The sequence below is a fragment of the Cynocephalus volans genome, chromosome 16, assembly GCF_027409185.1.
Source record: "Cynocephalus volans isolate mCynVol1 chromosome 16, mCynVol1.pri, whole genome shotgun sequence".
NCBI classification, from domain to species: Eukaryota; Metazoa; Chordata; class Mammalia; order Dermoptera; family Cynocephalidae; genus Cynocephalus; species Cynocephalus volans.
The window spans coordinates 4,881,277-4,904,966 of record NC_084475.1 but is presented as its reverse complement, the minus strand read 5'-3'; the positions used below and the strand labels follow the sequence as shown (position 1 = coordinate 4,904,966).

General features: G+C 37.3%; 2 protein-coding genes across 11 annotated transcripts in view; one reads left to right on the top strand and one right to left on the bottom strand.

Annotated features, from left to right (window-relative positions):
• LOC134365180 (DNA repair protein RAD51 homolog 3-like) overlaps positions 1–15,468 on the top strand; it is a 33,803-nt gene extending 18,335 nt beyond the window's left edge. Inside the window, exons 2-3 of the mRNA XM_063081388.1 lie at positions 13,805–13,908; positions 14,918–15,468. Coding sequence (XP_062937458.1) covers positions 13,805–13,908; positions 14,918–14,935 — 122 coding nt within the window. The 3' untranslated portion in view covers positions 14,936–15,468. The remainder of the gene's footprint in view (positions 1–13,804; positions 13,909–14,917) is intronic.
• LOC134365178 (leucine-rich repeat-containing protein 37A2-like) overlaps positions 1–23,690 on the bottom strand; it is a 124,113-nt gene that overhangs the window by 79,353 nt on the left and 21,070 nt on the right. For 7 of the 10 annotated variants that reach the window (XM_063081386.1, XM_063081380.1, XM_063081378.1 and 4 more), the window contains exon 1: positions 6,891–7,105. The exons of 2 other annotated variants lie outside the window; for them this stretch is intronic. The gene's annotated coding sequence lies outside the window, so the exon portion shown is untranslated. Of the gene's footprint in view, positions 1–4,505; positions 4,687–6,890; positions 7,106–23,690 lie in introns of those variants that run through there. One more of the 10 variants, XM_063081385.1, reaches the window with a different exon arrangement.

The following is a 23,690-nucleotide window of genomic DNA, read 5'->3' as shown; positions in this document are numbered from 1 at the left end:
AAGAATCAGGAACTTGAAGGTCAATTGAGATTATTTAGTCTGAGAAAAAAGAAAGAAAAAAGAATAAATAAAAATGAATGGAGTCTGAGAGACCCATTTGTGAGACACCATAAAGTTTACTAACATACACATATAGGAGTTTCAGAAGAAGGGAAAAACAAAGGAGCAGAAAGAATATTTGAAGAAATAATGGCCCAAACTTCCCACACCTGATGGAAAACATTAACTTACACATTCAAGAAGCTGAAGGAACTCCAAGTAGGATAAACTCAAAGAGATCCACACCTAGACACATCATAAGCAAACTGTCAGAAGCTGAAGACAGACCATACTGAAAGCAGCAAAAGAAAAGCAACTTATCACACACAAGGAATCCTCAGTAATTTTAATAGCTGGTTTCTCATCAGAAACAATGGAGGCTAGAAGGCAGTGAGATGGCATACTCAAAGTGCTAAAAGAAAAAAAAAAAACCTGTCAACCAAGAATTCTACTATTTGGCAAAACTATGCTAGACACACAAAAACTAAGAGTCTGTTGCTAGAAGACCTTCCCTGTAAGAAATACTAAAAGGGGTCCTTCAGACTGAACTGAAGGACAGTAGACAGTAACTTGAATCCACATGAAGAAATAAAAAGCACCTAACTATGTAGGTAAGTATAAAAGACAGCATAATGTATTTTTTAACATCTTTTATCTCCTATCTGATTTCAATAGCTAGCCTTACAGTATGATATATAGTCTGATATTTTCTATTCTATCCTGTACTATTCCACGAAAAAATATTCACTAAGCCCACTGGTTTGAGGGAAGGAAGAGAAGCCCATAAAATAATGATCCTTAGGGCCGGCCCCGTGGTGCACTTGGAAGCGCAGCAGCGCTCCCGCCGCAGGTTCGGATCCTATGTAGGACTGGCCGGTGCGCTTACTGGCTGAGCACGGTGCAGGCAACACCACACCAAGGGTTGCCGGTCACAAAAAGACAATAAATAAATAAAGAAAGAAATAAAAGAAATAATGATCCTTAGGAAAGGCAGAGAAGATAATCCTGGAGAGCATGAATTTGCAGCAGTTGAGAACATACAGACTCGCAATGAAAGAATAAAAATTAATATTATGAAAGGCATCAAAGAGCTCAAGTAAAAAAATTCGAATGGAAGAAATAAAAGAAAAAGGCAAGTGGTGTGCATTGGATTTGTCTTCTAGGAAGCTGCAGTCAGCTAAGTAAGAGCATCTTTTAATAGAGGGATGAACATGGGAACCAGATATCTTCGGAGAAGTAAATGTCAGGTGATTCCCCCTTGTAAATCCTCCCTTTCCACTTTTTATTCTACTTCATAAAATATTTTAAGCACAGAAAGCAAAATACAATAGTGTATATAATATACATGTCTTTGTAGTTTAAAAAAATGGAGAGGATGAATATACATATGTATTTGCAGATATATGAATGTCTCAAATACCTCATATATCTCAGATATAAGAAACGCTAACAGTTGTCTCCAGGGAAGAAAATCAGGTGGATAAGAAAATGCAGAAGAGATGTTCCATTGTGTGTCTTTGAAATCATTTGAATTTTGTACTAGATGAATATATTAACTAATCAAAGTTAATTCTTTAAAAAACAACCTCCAGGGCTGGCCCGTGGCTGACTCAGGAGAGTGCGGTGCTGATAACACCAAGTCAGGGGTTAAGATCCCCTTACTGGTCATCTTTTCTCAAATAAATAAATAAATAAATAATAAAAATAAAAAACAACCTCCATCTTTAAAACAGAACCTCCATTTTTTTTTTTTAAAGAAAAGCTCTTTTGCTATGCTTCAAAACCAAGCAATTGTGCTATCATTCTTTGACTTACACATAATAATATTTTATCAGCATTTTTCTTAGGCTGTTTATCTACAGCGATCTTAATTTTGCTTTCTGAGCAACACACAATCTGACCCCTGAACAAACTAATTACACATCCTTCTTTTGGGCTCATAACAACTTCACATCACCATATCCATCCCCAGCTGTGTGCCATAGCCATCTGAGTCCATATTTGCCTGATTATAAGTACCCCAAAGTATACATGCATCTGATTGATTTTTTCCATCCCCCATAACACCTGAACACAATACAGCCTCAATACAGATTGGTTGAACTCAACTGCTGAAAACTTTGGACACTAAGATATCAGTACAGCTATTATGTCTTTTCCTTCATCTTATCCAGAAACAAGCAAGTCAAATGACTTTTCAAAAGAAGTTGATGGAATATCTTGTGTCTTTCTAGCTGATCAATTGTTAATATAACGGAGACTGGATAAGTTAGATGCTAGTAGCTTCTGCTAAATTTGAACATTAAATCTGGCTACTAAAGTAAATTAATATAACAGAAGATATCCTGAACTTGGAGGCACCAACTCCTGAGAGCAGCAGGCCCTTCAGATTACATTTTAATTTCACAATTAATCCTTAGGAGTCCTCTGGAGTCAGGCAAAACAGAAACTAAATGAACACCAACTTGGGCAGCAGTTTATGTGATAAAAGTCACATATTTACCCTTTGTAGAAGCAAAGTTGTTAATCATACATATCACATCCATTACAACAGATACCAGCACCTTATTACCTTGTTATCTTTATGTGGGCAATATTACCAGCTTCATAGGACTTAACATTTGAGGTAATACTCAATTTTAAAATAAAATTCTAAAATAAAATTCAATACTCATTTTCGAATAAATTTCTAGTACAGCAAATTTGGTAGTTATTTGCTGTTATCATTCTAAAATGAACCTATCCTTTGGTTAAAATAAAAGGCTATGCTATGTAACTCACCAAGTTTCATGATGGCTTTGTTTTTCAACTTACTGGGCCAATAATACTACCTGCAAAATTAGTTGCAATTTGAATATTATTACTAGTTCATCTGCAAATGTTAACAGAATTTCAAAGACTTCTAAAGCTTTTGCAGAATGTGAACTAAAAGGAAAAGAACTACCATTTTCTGGCTACCCCTTGTCACTGATAAGGCCTAAGCAGAAGTCAAGCTTTTAACAAAAGCATATAGTTTAACATGATCCACCAATTCCACTTTTACGTATTTAGCCAAAATAACTGAAAGCCTTGACTTGAAGAGATAATTGTACACCCATATGCACAGCAGCATTATTCACAATAGCCAAAAGGTGGAAGTAACCCAAGTATCCATCGACAGATGAATGGATAAAGTATGACGGGATATTAATCAACCTTAAAAAGGAAGGAAATTCCAACACATAAGTAAAACATGAATGAACTTTGAAGACATTATGCTAAGTGAAATAAGCCAGTCACAAAAGAACAAATACAAGAGTACTTCAAAAAGTTCATGGAAAAATAGGATTAAGAGATGATATAAATCTTTCCGTGAACTTTAGAAGTACCCTTGTAGTATATAATTCCATTTACATAAGGTACCTAGAGTCGTCAAATTCACAGAGACAGAAAATAGAAACCAGGAGCTGGGGAAGCGGAGGGAATGGGGAGTTATTATTTGATGGGGACAGAGTTTCATTTTGGGAGATGAAAAGGTTCTAAACATGGATGCTGGTGATGGTTGCACAACATGGTAAATGTACTTAATGACACTTATACAGTTAAAAATGGTAAATTTTATGTTATGTACATTGTACCATAATTTTAAAAAAGTGAAGTTTAATAATGAAGCTCTTTCTTTATTTCCCTCATCTAATTAGGATTAGGAAACAGACATTATCCTTCCTTTGAGAATATTTTTAGAAAAATGCTCCCCCTCTATTTTCCTCATTGCTGTCTTCAGAATACACTTAATGGGCAGAACAAGGCACTTTTCTTGCTCCTATGGTATTTTTCCACCACCATTATATTTCATTCTGTGTAACCCAAATTCCCAAATGCCTATATACATAACAAAGGGCTTAATAAGGAAAAGAATTTTGGTAGAGTTTGTTCCACAGAGCCTCTGTTCCTGAGGGTTTATATTTTAACACCACTAATCATTCTTTAATACTATTAATGCCTAAATGGAATTTTTGGATTTTATTTTCTCTACCTCAAATCTGGCTCCCTCATTTTGTGCAGTTCATCAAAAATTTAATTTTTAAATTGGAAGTACCCAGAGAGTTGAACTGATTTCCAAGTCATACAAGTTTTTTTTTTTTTTTGTCTTTTTTGTGACCGGCACTCAGCCAGTGAGTGCACCGGCCACACCCATATAGGATCCAAACCGCGGCGGGAGGAGCGTCGCCACGCTCCCAGCGCCGTAGGCTCGGCCCCAAGTCATACAAGTTAACTTCTTGGCAGACACTAGGATCAAAGCTAGATTATTCCTATTCTAATACACTTTTGCAATATATGCAGATTATTTTAAAGGGTATGTTAAAAGAATAAGATAAGGCTATAATAAAAATCTCATTCTTAGCTGTGTATCCCAATTAAATCTTACCAATAAATTACCAATTAAATCTTTAAAACTTTCAAAAGCAACCAAAATCCACTCTTACTGTGAGCATTCCTCAGCACAAGGTATATCTATGAGGGCAACGACACTTCATATCTGACGGCCAATGTAGTATAACTATGATCTACTATTAAACCGTCGGGCTGGCCAGTTAGCTCAGTTGGTTAGCGCACAGCCTTATAACACCAAGGTGACGGGTTCAGATCCACATACTGGCCAGCCGCCTAAAAAACAAACAAAAAAACCAGTAAAGGTAATATCCTAGAAAACCGGTATACCGGGAGTGGGAAGAAAGCAAGGAGCCTAACACAGTCACAAGAAACTGGGAAAACAGGCAAAGCTAACAAACCAAACTGGGAAGAAAGGCTTTCACTGGTGCACCAGATCCTTCAGAGTAGTTTAATCTGCAAAGGAGTGCTCCTTGGGTAGAAAACAAAAATAGCCAAATTACAAAGCAAGATTTCCCATGAAAGTCTATCAGGGATCAGAGAAAAAAAACTGATAGGGAGCAGTCAGCCACCAGGACAAATAACCCTACAACACAAGCTCTGTGGCCCTACACTAAGTCAAAATGCTACCCTTAAATGAACCAAGCAGAATGGAGAGATGAGAAGGTGAACCCTTTTGCAGGCCAAAGTCACCAACTACTGCAAGAATAATAAAATAAATATGCCTAAAGTTTAAGAGCCAAGTGTCTTTCTGGATTAGGGAAACAGGCATCTGCATTGTAAAAGGTAAAAAGAATAGCTTAACTTAAGAGTGTTTAGCCATGGCTAACATAGTAGGAAGCAGATTCTAAACTAATCCTAGTCAGGACCAAATGAAACCTACCACCACGAGAGACTTGACAATTTGAGACCCAGATGAGGCAGAGAGGAAGAATAAGATGGACTAAATTAAATCATCCGTAGACTCAGGTTTGAAACAAGAAATCACTAACAATGTTCCTCATTTGCTTTCCTTCTCCTGGCCTTTTAAAAAAATAATATTTGGGGGCTGGCCAGTCAGTCAACTCAGCTGGTTGGAGAGCAGTGTTAAAACAGTGTTGAGGGTTCAGATCCCCATACCAGCCAGCCGCCAAAAAAAAAAGTAAAAATAAAAATTTAAGAAATCTTTCCCTTTGGGCCGGCCCGTGGCTCACTCGGGAGAGTGCGGTGCTGATAACACCAAGGCCACAGGTTCAGATCCTATATAGGGATGGCTGGTTAGCTCACTGGCTGAGCATGGTGCTGACAATACCAAGCTGGGGGTAAAGATCCCCTTACCGGTCATCTTTTTATTAAAAAAAAAAAAGAAAGAAAAAGAAACCTTTCCATTTAATCTTTATTTAACTAAAAGTAAAAAGAGAATAAGAAATATAATAAAGGACTTTGAAGGCCAGTAGTGATGACAGTGACAATGCCAACCACATATAGGAAGGAAGCAGATGAGAAGTGAAAATCACAAGGGAGAAAACTAGATACAGATTCTCTACCCACTGTGGCACACAAGTTTGTGCACACTTTATAAGTGTTAAATAGTTTTACATTACTGACTGTGAAATAAGGAATTACTACACCAAAATCCATCAAGAAGACAAGAACCCAGAGACATAAACCCAGCACTCAAAAAACTTATTTGTTTGAGGGCATTTGCTGATTTAATTCTAAAGAAAAAACTTTGAATACGAGCGGTGATCTAGGACGCCTGGGGGTGAAGGGACAGAAAAAAGCCAAAGCCCAGGACCTGCCCTAAGAAGGGAGCCTGGGGAAGCCACCTCATACTTTAAAAGCAGTGACCCCAAGGGCTATCCACTCAGGATAAGAATGACCAAAAAATAAATGAGCTCTTGTAAAAAATCAATGTATATGTTTACGCAGATTAGACAAATTTCAAGAGAAAATTAATGAAGTGGAAAATAGGTCAGAAGAAACTACCAAGTATTCAGACAAAGGAAACAAAAAGACAAGCAATATGAAGATCGCGTAAGAAGCAGAATAAATACAGTGAGAAGATCTACCACGTTTAAACGGAGTGCCAGAGAAGACAGAGAATAAGGCAAAAGCAATACATGTGAAGAAAACAGCTGAGAATATTCTAGTACTGAGGAAAGTGGCAAGCTACAGACTGAGGAAGCCCTGTGAACCCCAAGCAGCATAAATAAAAGTAATCCAACTTAGACACATCTCCCATCCCTGCACTGCAGTGCAGAAAACCAAAGACAAAGAGAAAATTTTGAAAATGGGCAAAGAGGTAGATTATCTTCAACACAATGGCATTTAGGCTAAAAATTTAAAAATAGTAAAATGGAAGCCAGGGGACAACAGTAAACAATGTGCTGAAAGAAAATAATAGCCAGCCTAGAATTTTAAACTTAGCAAAAATATCATTCAAGAATTAAATCAGGCGGGCCCCGCCGGCCGCCCCGCGTCGCCCCGAAGGTCCTCACCTGAGACACTAGGCCGCACGCCGCCCCCGCCGGCCGCCCGCTGCCGACGCCCCCTCCGCGGGCTCCTTGTGTGGCGCCGGGGCCTGACTGCCGTGCCCGCCGCTCCGCCGCCCTGACATGCCCGCTCGACTTCAGGGACCGCCGGCATCCGCCGCGGCCATCGCTTCGGCTTCTCGGGGGCGGGAGAGCAGGACACACAGCAGCGACAGCGCCGCCGCCCCCACCACCAGAGCACTGACGTCACCGCGTACGCTACGCGCGCGAACCCGCGCCGCCGCCCTCCAGCGTGCGCGCCCCGTCCCCGCTCCGCGCGCGAGCGAGTTGGCAGAGCGGGTGGAGGCGAGCAGAGTCGGGGAGTCAGGCGAGGGGTGCCCCGCGGACTGAGGGAGGGGCTCTCGAGGAGGGAAGAAGGGACACCGCAGGCCGAGAGAGGGGGCCCCGCACCCCGAGGGAGGGGACCTCGGGGAGGGAAGGGAACCTGCAGACCGAGGGAGGGGACTTCTTAGAGGGGTAGAAGGGGCTCTACAAACCGAGACGGGGACCCTTCAAACCGACGGAGGGGCTGAGGGGGCGCCCCACAGCTGAAGGCAGGTCGACTTGCCTTCTTTCTTGTTTTTCAAGCAATTTTAAACATTTACCCTAAGGGATGTTGTGTTTTATGGTAATGGGATTAGTGACAGTTTTAGTGGCATCTGTGACAACCACCAGAAAAACAGTGTTGTTGTCCATCTGTATTCAGTCCCCTTTTGGTACACAGAGGAAGGACAGGAAATTGTCAGCAGCCTATATCTCCACGGGAGCAATGTCGTTAGATAGTTTTTGGATTGCTGTCTTCTGTCTCTTAGCTAATACGGTTAAGCATTAGTCCTTTTAATGGCCCTTCTGCTTGATACAGGTGTCCTCATCTACAGATTCCCAGTTGTTTGTGAACAGAGGACTTTTTGGTGTTATTTCTGTTTGGAAGACTAGTTATTTTATCTGAGTAGTCATGTTTGTTTTTAATTTCTAGCTTGTTTTGTTTATAAGCTCTCAGTAGATGTTTGACCTCATACTAGATATTTTCTAAATCAGCAATTTTCCGTTTCAGTTGTTTTATTTCATCTGATTCAGGTCTAAGTCGTTTTGTACACAGAAAGGACAAGTCTCCCTTTACTTTAGCTATCAGATCTATCCCAGAATATTGTTTGAAAGTTTCTAGAAATCTATTTTTCATCTTCATCTTGTTTATAATTTTGAATCTTTATTCAATCTATACTTTTTGGAAGGGCTCCTGAAATGGCCCTATGTAATACCCTCTGAACTTTAATTTCTGTATTAGGCACTGCTGGATTATTTAAATCTTTTCCTTGTCTTTCTTGCCCTGCTGCTTTTAATTGTTTTCTCCGTCCTAGTAGCTATTAAGAAAACTAGTTGGTACATAAATCTGGTTGTCCAGGACAGTATCTAACAAAAACCTAAATTCTACAATAAACTGTCTAACATCCTGAAGTTTAAGAAAATCTTTAGTTATAATTCTCAGCTCTAGACCAGGGTTTAAATTCAACTTTTGTAGAACTGATTTCTAGTCTAACAATTTTAAGGAGATATTGTACAATTCTTTGATCCTTTTTCTGAGAAAACCCATGAGGAAGGTTCCATGTTTAGGAGATCAGGGAAGATACAGAAATAGTAGGAGTACTAGTGAGTACTGTGGAAAAAGCTAAAACAGCAATGAAAGGAGGGTGGGTTTCAGAGTCTTAGACTGTTTTGGAGACGGCATTTTGTTCTGAGGATGGCACCTATACCAATTAAGGAGTCTGAATTTTGGGGGAGGGTGGGGATTCTTATTTTTTAAAAATCCTCTTACGTGTATTATTACCATTTTAATTTTTATATGTCAAAAGTGTCTCAAAATAGGCACCGTTTTTCCAAATAAAAAAGTTTGTTATTTATAAAGATAAGTAAGAGTTGGACAAACATGGACGAGCCCACGACAAACAAGAGTCACTAAAGCCAGTCAAAAATATATGCTTATGGGCCGGCCTGTGGCTCACTCGGGAGAGTGCGGTGCTGATAACACCAAGGCCACGGGTTCAGATCCTACATAGGGGTGGCCGGTTTGCTCACTGGCTGAGCATGGTGCTGACAACACCCAGTCAAGGATTAAGATCCCCTTACCGGTCATCTTTAAAAAAAAAAATTATAAATGGCAATTCGGTTTCCCAGCCAAGCAAAGATTATGAAGGACCACACCATCAACAGCCTGAAAACCACTGACCCTGGAATACAGAATTTTTAAAGTGACTATCACTCACAAATGAAAGATAAAGAATGCTTTCACTAAAATTTTTTAAGTTTGACTAGTTGTGTTTGCAAGAATTGGTAGCTGGTCTAACAAACCTACAACCATTAGTTCTTAAGACTGGCTGGAATAGGGCCTGTGGTTTCATCCATCTCCTGTGATATCTCCACTTATACATTCAACAGAAATAAGACAATCCAGAACAAAATAAAAATAGTGAGACAAGACTATTCAAATAGACAAGCAAAAGTAAAAGTAAAGCAAGTAGTGGAAGAATAAGCAGGTAACAGCAAGATTATTTACCAAATAGTACATTACAAGTCAAAAAGTCTAATTACATTATATAAGGTATGTAACACAGAAAGACAAAAATAGTAGAAAATATGAAAGAGAGATTAAGAGACAGAATAGATATAAGAATTTGACTACCTGGGATGCCAGGAGAAGGAAAAAGAATGAGGCAGAGGCAATATTTGAGGAGAACTTTACAGACTATGTAAATGGTGCCAACTTAAATAAGCCAAGTTAATCCCTTGCTAACTACCTTGATTTGATCACTACACATCATATGTATGTATTGAAATGTAACTTTGTACCCCATAAATATGTACGATCAATATATTTCAATTAAATTTCTAAAATAAGTAAATATAAAGAAATCCATACCAGATATACGAGAGTACTTCAAAATGTTGTGGGAAAAATAGAATTAAAAGATAATACTAATATTTCCATGAACTTTTAAAAGTATCCTTGTATACACTATAAAATACATAAAAATATCTAATTTATTGACTAAACTTTAGGATCCTAGACTTTGTAGACAGAAAGCTTCCAGAGGTTTATTTTCTGCTGATTTAAACCAAAAGGCTTAATTAAACCAAAATTATTTTCCCTTCCCAAGACTGCAAACTATTTTTAAAGTTTTAAATCTTTAAGTCAAAAGATGGCTTATCATATAAAATAATGCAAGATAAAAATTGTTATGGAAGCTTGAGGCCCCATTTTTTCTTTTTTAATTGACAAATCAAATCATATATATTTATGGTATACATGATGTTTTGATATATGTATACATTGTGGAGTAGCTAAATCAAACTATTTAACAAATGCATTGCCTCACGTATTTACCCTTATGTGGTTAGAAAACTTAAAACCTACCTTAGCAATTTTCAAATATATAAGACTGCTTTTAACTACACTCACCATGCTGTACAATAAATCCCTGAAATTTATCCTCCTAACTGAAATTTTGTGTCTTTTGACCAACGTCTCCCCAATATTCCCACCCCAGCCTCTGGTAACAACCATTTTACTCTCTGTTTCTATGAGTTCGACTTTTCACACTCCACATCTAAGTGAGGTCATGTGGAATTTGTCTGTCTGTGCATAGCTTCTGTCACTTAACATAATGTCCTCTAAGTTCATTCGTGTTGTCTCAAATGACAGGATTCCCTTCTCTTTTAAGGCTGCATAGTATCTCATTTTGTATATATACCACATTTTCTTTATCCATTCATCCACTGATGGACACTGAGGTTTACTCTGTATCTTGACTATTGTGAATAATGCTGCAATGAATCATGGGAGTAGAGATACCTTTTTCACATATTCATTTTATTTCCTTTGGATATATAGCGACTAATGTGATTGCTGGATCACATGGTAGTTCTATTTCTGATTTTTAGATGAACTTCCATACTGTCTTTCATAATAGCTGTACTAACTTACACTCACACCAACAGTGTGCAAGGGTTTCCTTTTCTCCACATCTTCACCAACACTTTTATCTTTCCTCTTTTTGATAATAGCCATTTTGACAGGTATAAGGCGATATCTCACTGTGGTTTTAACTTGCATTTCCCTGATGATTAGTGATATTGAGCATTTTTCATATTCCTGTTAGTCATTTGTATGTCTTCTTTTGAGAAATGTCTGTTTAGGTCCTTTGTCCACTTTTTAACCTAGTTATTTGTTTTCTTACTATTGAGTTGTTTGACTTCCTTACATATTTTGTGTATTACCCCCTTTACCAGATGTATGGTTTATGAATATTCTTCATTTTGGGTTGTCTCTTTACTTCATTGTTTCCTTTGCCATTGAAGAAATTTTTTAATTTGATGCAATCCCAAATGTCTAGTTTTACTTTTGCTGCCTGTGCTTTAGGAGTCCTATCCAAGAAATCATTGTCCAGATCAAAGTCATGGAGCTTGTCCCTTACGTTTTCTTCAGTAGTTTTAAAGTTTCAGGTCTTACACTTAAGTCTTTAGTCCGTTTTCAGTTAATTTTTGGATATGGATGAGATAACAGTCTAATTTCATTCTTTTGCATGTGGCTATCCAGTTTTCCCAGTATCATTTATTGAAAAGACTGTCCTTTCCCTGTTGTATGTTCCTGGCACCTTGTTGAAAACCAATTGCCTGTAAACATATGAATTTATATCTGGACTCTCTATTCTGTTCCACTGATTGCTGTATCTATTTTTATGCCAGTACCATGCTGTTTTGATAACTATAGCTTTGTAGTCAATTTTCAAATTCAGTATTGTTATGCATTCAGCTTTGTTCTTTTCCTAAACATTGCTTTGTTTACTCAAGGTCTTTTGTGGTTCCATCTGAATATTAGAATTGTTCTATGTTTGTGAAAAATGTCATTGGAATTTGGATAGGGACTGCATTGAATCTATAGATGGCTTTGGGTAGTGTGGACATTATTGACAATATTAATTCTTTCAACCCATGAACACAGGATATCTTTCCATTTATTTGTGTCTTCTTCAATTGCTTTCATCAATGTTTTACAGTTTTCGGCATACAGATCTTTCCACTCCTTGGTTAAATGTATTCCTAAGGTGTGGTTTTTTTGTTTGTTTGTTTGTTTTGGTAGCTATTGTAAATATGATTGTTTTCTTGATTCCTTTCTCAGATAGTTTATTGTTACTGTATAGAAATGCTACTGATTTTTATATGTTGATTTTTGTATCCTGCAACATTACTGAATTAGTTTATTAGTTCTAACAGTTTTTTGGTAGAGTCTTTTTTTTTTACCAATTCAGTATAGAATTTTTTTTTAACTGAAACATAATTGACTAAACATCTTTGCGGGGTACAGAGTTGGATGTTAATACCTGTCTACAATATGTGATCATCAAATCAGGACAATTAGTATATTCATCATTACAAAACATAATCATTCTTCGTAACCCTTAACCGATTTCTCACTAACCCACCTGCACCTCCCCCTTTCCCACCCCTAATAACCACATTTCTACTCTCTCCTTTTGAAAGTTCAGCTTTTTATTGTTAATGTTCTTGCTTCCTTGCTCTCTTTCTTTATTAGCTCCCACTTATGAGTGAGGGCATGTGGTATCTCTCTCGCTGTACCTGCCTCCTTAGGATTTCTATATATAAGATCATGTCGACAGCAAACAAAGACAATTTAGTTGCTTCATTTCCAATTAGTATACCTTTTATCTCTTTCTCTTGCCTAATTGCTCTGGCCAGGAATTTCATTACTATGTTAAATAGAAGTAGTGTGGGCATCCTGGTCTTGTTCCTGATCTTAGATGAAAAGCTTTCAACTTAATCACTGTTGAATACAATATTAGCTGTGGGTTTATCATGTATTGCCTTTATTGAGTAGAGGTAGATTCCTTTAAAAAAAAAAAAAAAAAAAAAGGTGACCAGTAAGGGGATCTTAACCCTTGACTTGGTGTTGTCAGCACCACACTTTCCCAAGGGAGCTGACCGGCCATCCTACATAGGGATCCAAACCCGTGGCCTTGGTGTTATCAGCACCACACTCTCCCAAGTGAGCCACGGGCCAGCTCTCCTTCTATAACTAATTCATTGAGAGTTTTTATCATGAAAGGATGTTAAAATTTGTCAACTGCCTTTTTTGCATCTACTGAGATGATCAAATGGTTTTTGTCCTTCATTCTGTTAATGTGGTGCATCACCTTTATTGATTTGTATACAATGAATCACCCTTATATCCCAGGCATAAGTCCCACGTGATCATGGCGAATGGTCCTTCTAATGCAATGTTGTATTCGTTTTGCTAGTATTTTGCTGAGGATTTTTGCATCTACTAGTTTGTTCCTCAGAGAGATTGGCCTGTAGTTTTCTTTCCCTATAATGTCATTGTCTGGCTTTGCTATCAGGGTAAGGCTGGCTGAGACCCCATTTTTTAAAATATACTCTCTCATAATGTGCATTTTTATGTACATTGTATTATTTAATTAATAGTTAACTACTTAACATAAGGCATATAATCTATGTCACTTTCTAAATGAAATATATGTACCTCACATTGTACTCCTCCTATAAGGATCATTTCAAAACTATCAGGGGAAATACTTAATTTCAAAACTATCAGGGGAAATATTTAAACTTCTGTTTTGTAAAGAAAGAAACCAATTTACTATTTTATTTTTACCTGTTTACAGAATTAAGCCAGGTGATTATAAATCTGGACTTTTTGTTTATTGTACAAGATTTTTTTAAGTACCATGAAATTATCTTAATGGTACATGAGTGTAAATATTGCTAGCTAGCAGTATTTGATTGTAAGAAATCACTAATTTCTGTTCATCACAAATTCTCTTTTGTCATCACTTCTGCCTTTTTTCTAGGACAGCAGGTAGATGTCAATGACCTAGAAAACACTTTGAAAGACATGAAAGTAGAGGTCACAGATGAGGACTGTTTGCACGTAATAAAACTATATCATTTGATGGTAAGTACTTAAAATATATACGTATCCTTCAAAGAGTTTTAGAGTGCTTGACTGTCAGATTTTCTTCTAAAACGGTACTACATTATTACCAGGATTTTTTAAAAATCGTTTTTGAAAATTTTTAGAATTACTAGATTTTTGCCAAAGATATCTGGGTCATCTGATTTTTATTACAATAAACACTAGCTATTTCATTCATTCCTGCCGATAAGACATGTGCATTGTTGTCCTCGACTGCACTAATATGTCTGAGAGTTTGTGGGAGGATGTAAAATGGAAGAGTAAAGGGTGTAAGAAAAGAAGTCAGAGATAAAAATAAATCAAATGGTATGTATGTTTCAAAATTTTTAGTCAATAATCATTGCCTTTCATTCAAGAGTGAACAGATTTGCCTCAAGAAAGTCTTTCTACAAAGTTTGTTACTAAAATCGGGAGCAACTTAGGTAAATTTCACAGAAAATAATTAAAACATCTATCTTTTTGAAACTATAGGATTTAGGAGAATTGCAGAATTTTTATTGTTTAGGCAAATCTCCATAATTATTGCTCTCTGACATTAATTATGAAGGAAAGGTAAAGGAAAGGTGTATAAAAAAAAAGGTTGCTGGATGGTATGAAGACTCTTAAAAGTGAGGCAAAGTATGATGAGAAGGCAGATAAATCTTAAATATTTGTCTTTTTTCATGTATACCAATTCATTTTTATTAAATTGAAAATCACATATGTATATTTTCCCAATATATATGGATATGTTAAATATATTATGCCACAGTTCCCTGGAAAATTTACCCAGCCATCTTTAGAACTTGCACTGTGTTGATAGGAACAAAAGATATAGTCAGAGGATGAGATTCTACATCTAGTTGGAATGTTGACCCTCCTTGTAGCCTTGACTAGGTCTTTCTGGACCTTGTATCTTCATGACTAAAGTAATAACACATGTAAGTTAATAAGGATTTTTTTTCCCCCACATCTTGATGTCATTTTTATTGACACTTTATCTCTCAAGGAGGAAAGATTGATATGAATAACCTGGACACATTGCTGGAAATATGGGGATTGAGCTCTCACTTAAAGAACTTGAAGATTTTTCGCAAAATCTACCAGTTGATGGTGAGCATTGCAGATAAAAATGTATTCCTTTTAGGACAGCTTGTGTTTGAGAGCACCCATAGAACAATGATGGTGCTGACTCAACATCAGCTGGGCATTCTGAAAAGCTTGTAGCAGAATTCGGGTCTCAAACAAAAACACATCCTCTCTCTTTATTAGTCAAAGTCCAGCAAATGTCTTCCACTGTGGATAAAGACAATTGGTGAGAGTGCTAACGGACCATTCGCAGCTCAAAGAATGAAGAAGAGAAGGAAAATAGAAAGAGAAAAATTTGAGAGAAACATTAACCAATACGTGAGAAAAAAGGAGAACTGCCTATGACGAAAAATGCTTAAAACTGATTAATGGTTATTTCCAGTATGTATGCCTCAGCTGTTCTAAAACAGCAAGACGAACGGGATACAGAGAGACACATCAGGAATTCTAAAGGAGACAGAACTATGGCTTGTGAGCATAACAATACTATTACAATAAGATATTGTGTGTAACATGAGATTGGGATTTTAAATATGTTAATAAAATAAAATTTTTTCCAAGGGAAAAAATAAATTACCAATATTGATCCAAGAAGATGTGAAAATATGGATAGAACAATAACAGCAGTTGGAAAAAACTATCAAATAACTATACCCATCACCTCTCCACCACCATCTGCCACTTCAACAAAAGGTGACAGGCTCAGATCATTTTAAAAGTAAGTTTTTTCAAATCTCCAAGAAACTGTTTCTCTTAATGCCACCTAAACTGGTCCAGAGGAATCCAGTTTAAGATGATGAAAAATGCAAAATCTGTCTCATTTTCCTTTCCTCTAATACCTAGCAAAGTGAACAACAAAAACAAAAAAGTAGAGAGTCAGCAAAGGAAATGTAACACCACTCAGACAGTAAAAGGGGACCAATAATGCCATAAATGTTAAAAGGTACAGACAGGGAAATAAAAGATTCTACAGTGGAAACGGTTATACAACAGAGCTACTCTCTTTTGAACTCTAGTCCTATATTTCCACCTGCTTACATGGCACCAACACCTAAATGTCCTGTGGCACATCAAACCACACTCCTCTCTCGTCCTCACGTCGACTGCCACATCAACTTACCCCACTGCCACTGCCTTAGCTAAGGCCCTCATCGGCTCTCGCTAGGATGACTCAAACTAGTCACCCAGTCCCCAGTCTCACTGCCTTCTAAATGTTAATCCTCTGCTTGAAATTCTTCAGTGACTTTTGATAGTTGACAATTACATTCTCTGAACATTTTTACTGGACACTCCTATCATAAAATATTGAAGCATGCAATCCAGTGCATATGTGTATAAATTTATAACACTACTGTATTAATATATTACACACATTACAAAAATTTGCACAAAATAGGTATTTTTAAAGGTAAAATACAAATACATATGAATAGAAGTTCCAGGCTTTTTCTTCCTATACTCTAATGAACCCTACTTTGGAAAACACTCTTCTAAATAATTATCAGATGAGGTAAAAAGTGTTGCAAGTAGAACATTAAAGTGGAGAAACGGAAGAGACATTGCAGAGATAGCAATGGCAGCACAAACACAGTATAAAGGCCAAATTGGAGATGACTGGTCAAGGGGATCCAATCCAGACTTCTCAACATGTTATAAAGTGTTTTCCAGATATTGCTCATGCTACTCCTTCTGTTTCAAATGCTTTTCCCATTCTAATTTGCAAAACAAATTTCTACTCATTTTTAAAACTCAATGCATATGACGTCTACTTTAATGTAACTTTTTTTTTTTCTTTTTTGTGACCGGTAAGGGGACCGCAACCCTTGGCTTGGTGTCGCCCGCACCGCGCTCAGCCAGTGAGCGCACCGGCCATCCCTATATAGGATCCGAACCCGCGGCAGGAGCACCGCTGTGCTCCCAGCGCCACACTCTCCCGAGTGAGCCACGGGGTCGGCCCTTAATGTAACCTTTTCTGATCACCTCCCCTGACCCTACACCCCCACAACCCATGCTTACCATCTCTCCTTTTCTTGGGCTTTATCACATTATTGTGCTTTGCTGTATATAAATCTGAATCTCTGGAAGGCCTGAAAGCTGGGCCTGCTAGAGGAGGCCACAGAATATAACCTTCCATTTGCACACTCTCTCTGTCATTCTCAAAGAGATGCTGGTATTGTTGCCAGTTATTTACAAACTTAGTAGGCAGGCGGGCATACAACTAAAGTTTTCAGACAGAAGAAAGGGACCGAGAGGGTATTAATTTCCCTGCATACAATGGAATGGAGAAGAAAGTTCCTTTGAAGGCCTGATTAAATCATCACACCAGTCAGGAGGTATGATAGGTAAAAGGGTGCCTTCACAGGGCCTTGAGAGCCAGGGGAACTTGTTCTTCTGACTAGAAGTGTTATTACATCTCCTGGTCTGTGCAGCCTTCAATGTGCGGTCAGATGTACCCTTTGCCTATGTGAAAGGAAGGCATTCTTTACTCATATCTGTCAGTATGAATCATATTACCCTCCTTTTGTGACAAATGCATGATGCTTGTTTACCCACAGACTATAAGCTGAAGGGCAGGAACCATTCCTTTTTTATATTCCCAGGTCCTAGCACATAGTAGGAGCTCAATGAATGCCACTAAATGAACGAATATTATAGTTGTGGAAAATGATGTTCAGAGATACTAAGATTATCTCTTAATTAAGCTCTATTAACTCAGAATTACAGAGACAGTAAGTGGTAAAGACTGGCCGTGAACCAGCATCTCTGTCTTCAGATACAATAAGAAATTGGTAATTGCAGCCAGGTCCATGCTTTAGTTACTTTCAGCATGCCAAATTCAAATCTCTGCAATCTTAAGCGCACATCCGACTCCCTGTCTCGCACATCTCGAGCTGGATATTTAAGATGAGGCTCACACTTGGCTTGGCAATAACACCACTCTTTCTTCTGCTTCTGCTTCCCCCCAACCTTCCTCATGGTTGACACCACCATCTACCTAGCTGCTCAAACCAACATTCTAGGAATTACCCTTAAATCCCTTAAATCTTCTTTCCGTCACTCCCCATACCTAATCCATCTGCATGTCCTACTGACATCCAGAATGGTCCCGACAACCTCAGCCATCTTTTAAAAACATGAATCAGATCACGTCACCTTACTGATTAAAAACCTCTGTCTTCCCATCACACTTCAAATTGAACCCAAACTCCTCCCCAAGGCTTAAAAAACACTGTGCCTGGGCCGGCCCATGGCTCACTCGGGAGAGTGTGGTGCTGATAACACCAAGGCCACGGGTTCGGATCCCATATAGGGATGGCCGGTTCGCTCACTTGGGAGAGCGTGGTGCTGACAACACCAAGCCAAGGGTTAAGATCCTCTTACCGGTCATCTTTTTAAAAAAAACCCTGTGCCTGCTTCCCACCCTCCCCCATGCCTGCTGTACTCATGCCACACAGGCCTCCTTCATTTCTTGAACACACTGAGCTTATTCTCCTTCAGGGTCTGTGTACCAGTTATTCTCTCAGACTGGCCACCTTCTCATCCATCAGCTCTTAGCTGAGATACACCTCCCTTGGAGAGGCCTTCTCTGATGGCCAGCTAACACAGTCATTGGCCCCTGTATCGTGTCTCTCAATTTAATTCTCCATCTACCAGCTACTGCTATGTGATGCTCTCCTTGTTCATTTGTTTTTTGTGCTATAATGTGTCTTCCAATTCAAGTGTAAGGTCCTTTAGAGCACAGTACGGGTCTATCTTGTTCTTTGCTATAACTATCACAGAAACCCCCTTGGAGCCATACAGGCCATGCCCTATACAATTCTGAGGCAACATCCACATACAACAGGATGTACCTCCTAAAGGTGTGCAGCCCTAGCCCCTGGGCCTGGCACAGAGCCAGCACTTAAAAAAATCTTTTTTTGTTGTTGTTGTTGACTTTTTGTGACCGGCCGCACCGCGCTCAGCCAGTGAGCGCACCAGCCATCCTTATATAGGATCCGAACCCGCGGCAGGAGCACTGCTGCGCTCCCAGCGCTGCACTCTCCCGAGTGCACCACAGGGTCGGCCCTCAAAAAAATCTTTAAGGAATAAATGAATCAAGTCGAAGAGAGTCCATGTTATAGGGAATTTTCATATACATAATGCCACCTAATTTTTAATAGAAAAACTTAAAATAAATTTCATTTATACATTAATTGAAGAGTCACAGTTATAAAATTTTCAAGTCACAGAGTTCCATTTTGTCAATATTAATCTGGAACAGTGAGATTTCAAAGAGCAATCAGAATAGTTAACAATTATCATAATTTTCATGAGAAAATTTACTATGGTTATTCCTGAATTGAATTTTTTTTAAAGAAATGCCAACTTTATAGCAATAGAAGGTGACTTTTATTGCATCACTCGAAATGGTTATAAAGATGAAAGTACAAGAATGCATTTCCATGTTTTCCCCAAAGTCTGAAACACCATATGCATAGTCCAGACTGACTTTAATAGGGGAGCCTGTAACATACTGTACTTCTTGAACTCATGGCTTTTGTCTAACAATAGCACTGAGTAACTTTTGAATAACTCAAGAGCAAAAAGTTTTCAACCCTCACACTCCACTTCTCTTGTTAATAAACATGCCAACATCACTGTATCTAGAGCCATCATAAATATAATTTGCCCAACAAGTAAGGATAACATTTACATTTTTAAAAATCAGTTTTTCAGGAAACATTTGGTGAATATGTGCATTTTGTAAATAACAAAACAAATAAGGTTGCACTTGCACCTAGGGATCTGGGGTTTGTTTCACTAACAAATACCGATTTAAGGAGCAAACTTAAGATGAATTAATTACCCATATAATTTTAACCTTTTTAAAGACCTGCAACTTTCAGATCTTCACACTGGAAAATTCTCTTGTTCTGAGATGCTGGACCTGGCTTTACTGTTGTCTACGTGTTCACTGAAAGCTCTTGTGCAGCACACAATGTCAGTGTCAGAGGGAAAGACACACACACCTTGAGACCAATGTTGCGTTACAACTGTCCCTACAGACAAGGGAAGAGACCCCAGATCCAGGCCACACAATTCAGCAAACTTCATTCTCTGAGGACATCATTAACTCATATTCAAATATTACTAATACTTTCAGGCTTTGACTTCATACCTAAGCAAAACAAATCAAAATGAACCAGAAAAATAACATACATTTTCAAACCCTGGAAATCTAATTGTGTACTTTTTCTTTCTGATTTCTTGTGATCTTTCCCAACCTCCCAGTATTACAACTATCCAAAAGTACTTGAGAGATTGGAAAACAATTTAAAATAATTGCTAAAACAAGTGAAAAAAAATTATTTTCACTGAATTTTTATATTTCTTTCAACTGAAAAACATCTCACGTTTCACTTTAATCCACCAATTTCAATACTTTGGGGCTCAATTGGGCTTATTTTATTATCCAAAAGTTTCCACTTAGTGACAATATTTTTCAAATATTTTCTGTACATAAATATTAAAGTAGTTTGAAAACAGACTATTATTTTCACGTAATGCCTTGCTCTCCTCTTCAGATAGGAGTTTAAGATCTCCCCGACACCAATTTCTATCATTTTTGTCATGAAAAATGCTCAGGTGTTAAATATCTTTCTTATCATGCTACTAGGCATGATTCCAATTAGTGCTGAATGGAAGACAAAATGACAGTTTAATAAGCTTCAATTTTCCAGCTCTTTGAACACTTGATGATATCATCATTTTGCCAATCATTTGTTACGCTTAGGCTTCAACCTCTCTGTCATGAAAAATTACCTGAAATACACAAATGAAGGTATCAGGGATATCGCTCACAACTGAGAGTCAGAAATCTCGGAATAACTTTTCCAAGACATCAAGGAAGAAGAACTACACACCCATTATTTCCTCAAAGACAATCTCTGCAACATTCTTAGTAATCTCATTGAGGCAGAGAAGGAAGAGAAATGTGCTAAAATTAACTGAAGGCATTTTTCATTATGTCAACGGAAAGGACATTCAGCATGTGTAATAACGACTTATCTCTGGAGCATTAATTTTAAAAAATAATTCATCTTAAGATTTTTTATTTTGACCAAAATAGCTCTAGAATGAAGCCAAAGCCAAATCACATTAACATAAATTGTTTTTGAGAATTCCATAAAAACACCACATTTTCTAATTATTCCTATATTTATGGAGAAAGTCTTCAGGTTTACACTTAATAAACCATCACTGACCACATTATTAAAGGTTTTGACTAGCTTTTGTCATGCAATAGGACCCTATTTAGGTTCCTTTAGGGAAAAGAATTGAATTCTTTGAGATTTAAAAATTCATTCCATAAAATGAATGAATCATATGTAATATTCCAAATTGATAGGTGAGAATGTACCTATAACAAACCATTCACAACAATCCATATTTAATGCAAATATCTATGCAGTTTTTATAGAGATCAGTAAGCCCCACTGACCTAAAAGCTTGGTGGATTCTTACTCTGGGCAAATCTTATTTCATTAATAATGTGAAAACCAAAAGTGAACTAATTTCAAAAACATATTCATTTTTACATTCTACAGATTCTGAAATTTGTGGGAAGAAAACTACATTCCAAAAAAAAATTAAGAAATTCATAACTCTTCAAAGTTTAATGTATCTCAAAATAAAAACATAGTCATGGTTTGTGGCTTTGGAGACAGATTGAAACTACTGGATAAAACTTGATTTGGATTTACCAAGTCTGAATTATGAGTATCAGTATTTTAAAACTAGTAATGCATTAAAAATCCAAAACTGGAAACATAATAGATTTATGCAGAATGAATAAAATTTAGAGACAATACACTCACACATAAGCAGGCTTGGGGGCAGGGACTTTTTGCCTTGAGTGCCAGGTACATTAACTACCAGTTACGTGACCTTGAGCAATTTATTTTCACTTTCTGAATCTTTTCCCATTGACATAATGGAAATAATGCATAGTAATCTTCTGACCCAGCTAAGAGGTCAAAACAGAGTTTCCAGATAGGAAATTTCATGCTCATAAGGTATTGAAGGTTGCAGGAGATAATGCCATGTAAAGGACCTAGCAGGGAGCTTGGCACATGGGAAGCACACCATAAATATTAGTTGTTTTTGTTGCTGCTACTGCTGTTGCTGCTACTGATAAACATTTACAAGCAAAAAAATACAGTCTTGTTCTAGGAGGCACTGCTTACTCAAACTGGAACTCAAGCAGCAGCATTATTTAATTATGACTTTTCAGCAACATCAAGTATGACAAATCACTGAAAGAAACCCAAATTGCTATGAGAATCTCAGCATGGGGAACAAGGAGTACCAATGTCTCTCTTCCAAGCTAGGCAAAGATTCTCACACAACCCTGTTCCTTTTTTGGCATGTCCAAGTCTCTCCAAAGATCTAAAATCCTTCTTGGAGGAGGGTAATATATAAAGAAAGAGACTGAATTCAAGATCAAGAAGCCCTGGTTTGCTAGTTCTGTGACACTGGGCAAGATACTGTCCTTGAACGGCAGGTTCCTTATCTCTAAATTGTAAATCATTGGATGTGGTCATTTCTTTAGATTACTTACTCTGGCTATATTATTGCTAGCTACTTAGACATCTGATATGACCAAAGCTTCATGTCAGGTGGAACATATTATATACAATGAATCGTGGTCCCTGGAAATCCTCCCAATGTTCACCACTGCAGAGTGATCACATTATACCACCTACTGAAAATATCTCCAACATTTAATTACCTCTTCTTCAGAAAAATTTTTATATTTCTAAAGATATCAATTAAGTGCAGGAGAACAAAAAACAGATTTCTAAAGCATCATTATTAGTTGACAGAAAGTTGCTTATTATTTAGAAGGTCTGTCCTTAAAAGGAATACGTTTTTTCTAAAAGTGGACCATACACCATAGAATGTGGTTTCCACGGTAACTGCCACATGTAAAAAACATGCACAGGACTAAAGATACACTGTATAACACTTCTACAAATGGATCATTCTTACAGAAATCAATTTTCTTGTCTCAGCCTGTATTTTTATTTTTTAAACTTAATATAATTTTCTCCATGAAGAGAACCAAGTCAAATTATTTATAATTGTTTCATTATAGGTATATATACTACTTTTGCACTTGCAAGATTAAAATAATTACAGAATGTTAGAATTATAATGGAAAAAGAAAGCTGGTGTCCTATGAAAAATGTAAGCTTAACCTGAAAGAGCATTTTCCAATATTTTCTCCTAATTAAGTACATAAGAAATAACATTCTTATACATGTTCATTTATATAATAATATATAAATAATGCAAATATCTTATTAAATTCATATGTAATATCACTAGAGACACACTACCATTGCATACTAATCAAATAAGACCTTCGCATCAGTGCATCTATGTCAAAATATGACAAGGATTTTTGCCCCTCTATTTGGCAAGTTCTGTATGACCTATGCTTCTGGTGTCTGAAAAATAGTATTTTCCTCACAGGCTTTTAAAAATGGCCTAGTTAGGAAAACCTCTATTTATATTTACATGTATACAGAAAATTCTTGGGCTATCTTAAATATCGAAGTTAGATAATACTATAAACATATTGTAAAATATTTTTACAAAATAAAGGTAAAATATTCAAAACATTTCCCACCAACCTTCTAATGCCTGAC